The 5,237-nt window shown below is 58.4% G+C and overlaps 1 protein-coding gene across 9 annotated transcripts in view; it reads left to right on the top strand.

The window, feature by feature from the left end:
• Positions 1–6: 6 nt before the first annotated feature.
• SCRIB (scribbled planar cell polarity protein) overlaps positions 7–5,237 on the top strand; it is a 125,657-nt gene continuing 120,426 nt past the window's right edge. For all 9 annotated transcript variants that reach the window (XM_019553820.1, XM_019553811.1, XM_019553865.1 and 6 more), the window contains exon 1: positions 7–195. In XM_019553820.1, coding sequence (XP_019409365.1) covers positions 34–195 — 162 coding nt within the window. In that variant the 5' untranslated portion in view covers positions 7–33. The remainder of the gene's footprint in view (positions 196–5,237) is intronic.

Below are 5,237 nucleotides of genomic sequence, written 5' to 3'. Positions count from 1 at the left end.
GCGGTGCGGTGCGGCGCGGTGCGGCCCGCGAGGATGCTGCGCTGCATGCCGCCGCTGTGGCGCTGCAACCGGCACGTGGAGACGCTGGACCGGCGGCACTGCTCCCTGCAGGCCGTGCCCGAGGACGTGTACCGCTACAGCCGCTCGCTCGAGGAGCTGCTGCTGGACGCCAACCAGCTCCGCGAGCTGCCCAAGGTCAGCGCCAGGCCCCGGCCTTCCCCTGCCCTGCCCTGCCCTCCCTCTGTCCCGGCCGGCAGCGGCTCAGCCCGGCACCTGCAGCACGTTGGGCCGGGCTGGCCCGGGCCGGGGCTGTGTTGGGGGACTGTCGCCGTATGAAGGGTTTAGCTTGTGGCTTGTCCTGGCAATTGCCTGTGGCAGCCCCCGCAGCCAGGCTGAGCTCCATGAATCGTCCGGGGACGGAGGAGGAGATGGCCACGGCAACAGCCACAGCTCGACGTGCTGACCGTGTACGCAAAGTGGCTGCGGGGCCGGCCAGTGTTCAGGGCCTGTCGCCCAGCAGCGTAGACATTTGTGCATCATCCCCTGGGCTCGGACTTCTGGCAGGTCACGTGGACCTTTCTGCCCGTGGTAGATGTCTGGCCTGGTGCCTGTGCCGCCACGGCGCTGTCGAGACCCCGATCTCAGGGCAGCGAGCGGTCTGTGTGGCAGAAGGGCCGAGCCGGGTCGGGACTGGCCCATCCCAGGGCCTGGTGGTTGGGGCAGACCCAGGGTCATGTTCCTGCCCCATCTCTGTGCTCCAGGATGAGGGGCAGAGCAGAGGTGTCTGACTTTTCCCCGGTTTCTGGGTTTTCCAGGTTGCCCCATGGAGCTGGGAAGGAATTTTCTCTGTTCCTGTTCCTACGTGTCAGGGATTTTTTCTACCTCCCTCAGAGGCACTGGGTGTTGGCCACAGCCAGTGCTGGGGATCTTGAGTAGGGTGTGCCAACACGCCTGTAGAGACTATATGTAACCCGGAGGTTCCTGGTTAGCGGGTCTTCTCTTCCGCTCGGGGTCAGACCAGTGCTGCGTTCAGGGTCAGAAGGGAACTTTATCCCACAGTCAAATTGGCACAGTGTTTTGGGTGGCATGCCTCGTAGCTGACTGCTGTAGCTGTCTCAGTAGGTTAGACAGACGCTTGTTTGGGACAGTTTAGACAGCAACCTCCCGCCCAGAGCAGGGGCTGCACTACCTGTGACTTCCTGAGGGCCGGTCTCAGTTGCACCTGTGAGAGGATGTGGTGATGGCCAGGGGAAGTCTTCCTCAGGCCTGAAACGGTTTTCTCTGTTTGGGGGAAATTGCTCCAGTTGATCTGAAGCATTTGTTCGGCTTTGGCCCAAACTGAAATAACAGTTATTTGTCCAGCGTGGTTTTGTCCTGTATGGAAGTGGTAGCTCTCTCCTTCCCTGATGTCTCTCCAGTGTCTGTTGCCTTTCTCCAGCCCTTTCTGTTCCTCACACATCGGGGATGAAAGGACCCAGCTGCCCACATGGGAGGTGGCTGATGGAGGCAGGGAAGGGCTGGTCAAAGGTTTTGTGCTGCTCAGGTAGGGATGCTGCCTGTGGTAATTCCCGGGTGGTTGGTGTTGGGGAGGCTTATGGCCAGTTTAGGACCTGGAATTGCCCATTATGAGGGCAGATGAGTTTTTTGGGGTAGATGCAGTATCTTTTATTAAACCAACTAAATAGTTGGAGAAAAGTTCTTTGCAAGTTTTCAGATACTAACCCCTTTCATCAGGCGTAGGGAAACTGCTGGTAGAAAACAAGCATGTCTGTGAAAATGCAAATGTGAGGCCATTGCAAGAGGCATTTCTTGGCACCTGTCTCAAGTGAGCTTGTCTTGTCCACACATTGCTCACTTCTGTCTCAGAGCATCCATTCATGCAGAGGGGCAGGGAGCTGCTTGGACCAAGCTGCAGTCTCATTCCTGGTAATTTCAGCTGTGTTAAGCTGTCTTTGAGGCATCTGATTCTTTTGGTAAAGTAACTTAATTTTGTGGGCAGAAAGGATCAGATTTGCCTGTGGAAATAGAAAGCCTCCATCCACCCATAACTGTCTGGCATCTGCCCTCCCCTGCCCACCCAGAGGACTGGGAACAGAGCTTGCTGCTGTGAGGGCTCAGCCTGAGGGTGTTGGCCTGTTTTGCCTGGGCACGGTGGGGGCAGTGCAGGGGTGCTGACCCCAATGTGTGGTACTTCTGGCCCCCCCTCTGCAGCCTGCACCCCAGAGAACACGCAGGCTCCTGTAGCACCCAGGCTACTGGTGCTTTACCCAGGGCAGCCAAGGGCTCTTTGGAACCTGGAGCCTCTGGGTACTTCCCTGCTGACAGCCAGTCAAGTGAGAGTTTGCTGTTGCACTAGTATTGGGCAGTGGGAAGGAGTTGGGAAGTGCCAGGGTTCAGGGCATATATGGAGCACTTGAGTGGAAATGCAGCAGTGAGGAAGGCTGGCAGAGCAGGGCGGGGGGACAAACTCAGGACAAGCAATGTGTCTCTTCCATGGGGAAGGATGTGGGGGTAATTGGGGATGCATTGTACATGTTGTGTGGATACCTGTCTTCCATTGGGAATAGCCTGGAAGGAGGTGTGAGAAGGGTGTCCCTCCCCTGGCAAGGGTGCAGGAGGGGCTCCAGGGCAGTGGTGTGCATGTTTCCCTGGGAGAGCCATAGGGTGCAGCAGCCGTGAAGTGAGGTGGTCCATGCGGTCGCTTCTGGGAAGTTTGAGCAGACCCAGACAGTGTTCTTCTGCCCTGAAGTGGCGTCTAGAGAGGCCTCTGTGCAGGTGTGGATTTGGACCAGTTCAGGGGGTTGTGCCCAAGGATGGATCTGTCATCTGTGCCTCTCTGGTCCCCTGACATGCTTCCTGCCCAAACCCTCTGCTCATGTGATGTGCTTCTCTTCATACTTGTCTGCTTGCCTTGGAGTTGCCCCTAACATCCTTCTTGCTGCCTGTTTGTACCTCGTTCCTCTGCATCCTGGCTGGTACCCACAGTAGTCTGTACGCTGTCCCCTTCCACTGCTGCCTGCTTTGCCATGGTGCTCCTGCTCTGGTCCAGGTCCCAGGAGGGTGATGGGCCCTCACTGCTTGCTCCCTTCCCTGAACTGCCTCTTGCAGGGGAAGGACAGTAACAGTCAGGACAAATGCCTCCCTCACCTCCCCTGTTACCTATTCCCTTTCTTCCACCCTTGCTCTTTGTTACCTGTTCTCTGGGGAATTCTCCCTGGTCTGAGGCCAGACTTCCCCTTGGCAGCTGGGCTGGGTGCTGGCTGCTTGAAGTGACAGATGAGTCCTGGTGTGCTCGGCGGCTGCCGTCCCCTCCCAGGCCTCGTCCTGGGACCCTTGGGGGTTTGTATTCTCTTGGGACCCATACCTGCAGTGTCTTGCTCCATTCTGGATGTTGCCCAGGGCAGCCTGCATGGGGTGTCTGCAGGGCTGAACATGTGCAGCGGCAGGGAGGCAGCCGGTCCTCACGCTGCTGGGCTTTGTTTACGGGCGAGGCAGGTCCGGCATTGCATCGGAGTGGCAAAGCGCTCGTGGGACCGGGGCAGCGGAGGATGGACTGGAAGGAGCAGGGCAGGAAGGAAGCTTGCTCAGCAGGGACTGGGAGCCTGTCCTACATAGAGGGAGCCCTGCAAGGAGGCGCTGAGTCTGGGGCCTGTGAAGGAAGCAGCCATCAGGATGGAGTGTAGGAGGCAGAGAGTGTGAGGCTGGGCAGGGATTGAAACCAGCATGGGGGAGGATCTGAGTTGTTCTGGCAGCTGCACTTTGGGGGTGGTGCTGGACTCAGGTGGGGACTGCGGGAGCTTAGGCAGGCACCCTAGGGGCTGGGTGGGGAGCTGGCATCTGCCCTGGTGTGCGAGGGGAGCAGCGTGGGGTGGCCAAGAGCAGGAGAGCCCGTTGGAGGGGGCGATGGGAATCATGGGCCCGACGGCAGGGAGAAGGATGTGGATTGAAGGTGACAGCTGAGGCTGCCAGAGGAGAGCTGCTGGAGAGGAGAAGAGAGGGGCAGTGGGGCAGCAGAGCAGAGCCTCAAAGGAAGGGTCAGACCCAGGGCATCTAGCCCACTTGTGCTGTGACCTGGGCCTGCTCCTGGGGATATCCAGGGAGCTGTGCTGCCCAGCCCCATTTGCAGGGTGCTCCCTTCCTGCTCTGCTTGCTGCGGTGTGCGTGGGGCAGGCCCTCCCTGGAGGGAGGCTATGCTCCCACTTGCTTCCCTGCAGCTCTCCCGGGGCAGGAGCTACCCCTTTGTTCGGAGGCTCCTGTGCAGCTCCAGCAGCATGAAACCCGAGTGGCGAGTAGTGTCTGTCGCCTTCCAAGGCCAGCCTGGACCTCTGCCAGCCTAATTAAGAGCAGCTTTTAATTTGCTGTCATCTGGGGCCTGGGTGGAGGCTCCCTGGTTGTATTTACTTCCTGGAGGAGTGAAGCTGTTCTTTCTAATCTCTGCACGAGCTCAGCCCCTCCCTGGTGAGGATCAGGGACTCCTCAGTAGTGCAGCTCATTGTGCCCAGGCTCTGTCTGCTGCCCTGGGTGGGGTTGGGGCTGCATGGGGGCATCCTGCAGAGTTCTGCATCTCGGGCTTTGCCCAAACAGCGACTGCACAGATTTAGCAAAACCAGCTTAGAAAAACCGCCTTGATCCTGTATGGGCCGGACTGTGCGACACCAGCCTGGCTTCAGGTGCCCTGCAGGGGTTTCACTTGAGCAAGAGAGGAGCCAGGCACTAGGCATGCAGGGTTTGTGCATGAAGTTTCCACAAAAGTAGGGATGTGGGCTGTAGTGATCCTTCCCTAGAGCTGGGGGCAGGCAGGCGGTGTTCTCACCCCGACTCTCCTCCCCTCTGTGCTACTGCTTTACCTGTTATAACCTCCTGGGGAGCAGTGCCTGAAACGATTTGCAGGCGATAGTAGGTAGCAGCTGGAGTGTGACCTCTCAGTGCAAGGTGGTTGTGGAGAGGGTAATGGCAACCCTGGGCCAGCCAACCAGGAGAGAAGTGGGGGTGATTTTACCTCTGCATGCTGCACCAGGGAATACCTCTACCAGTGAATCCTGTGAATAGGAGCGGGTGAAGTGGCATCAGCCATTCCTCAGAGATGCCCTGAGGTCACAGTCCAAGCTCCTGGGATTTCATAGATTTCATAGACATTAGGGCTGGAAGGGACCTTGGGAGATCGAGTCCAGTCCCCTGCCCAAAGGGCAGGAAGTCAGCTGGGGTCATAGGATCCCAGCAAGGTAAGCATCCAATTT

Source organism: Crocodylus porosus, unplaced genomic scaffold, assembly GCF_001723895.1.
Source record: "Crocodylus porosus isolate Cpor-Errol unplaced genomic scaffold, CroPor_comp1, whole genome shotgun sequence".
Lineage (NCBI taxonomy): Eukaryota > Metazoa > Chordata > Crocodylia > Crocodylidae > Crocodylus > Crocodylus porosus.
This window is presented reverse-complemented; position numbering and strand designations above follow the sequence as displayed.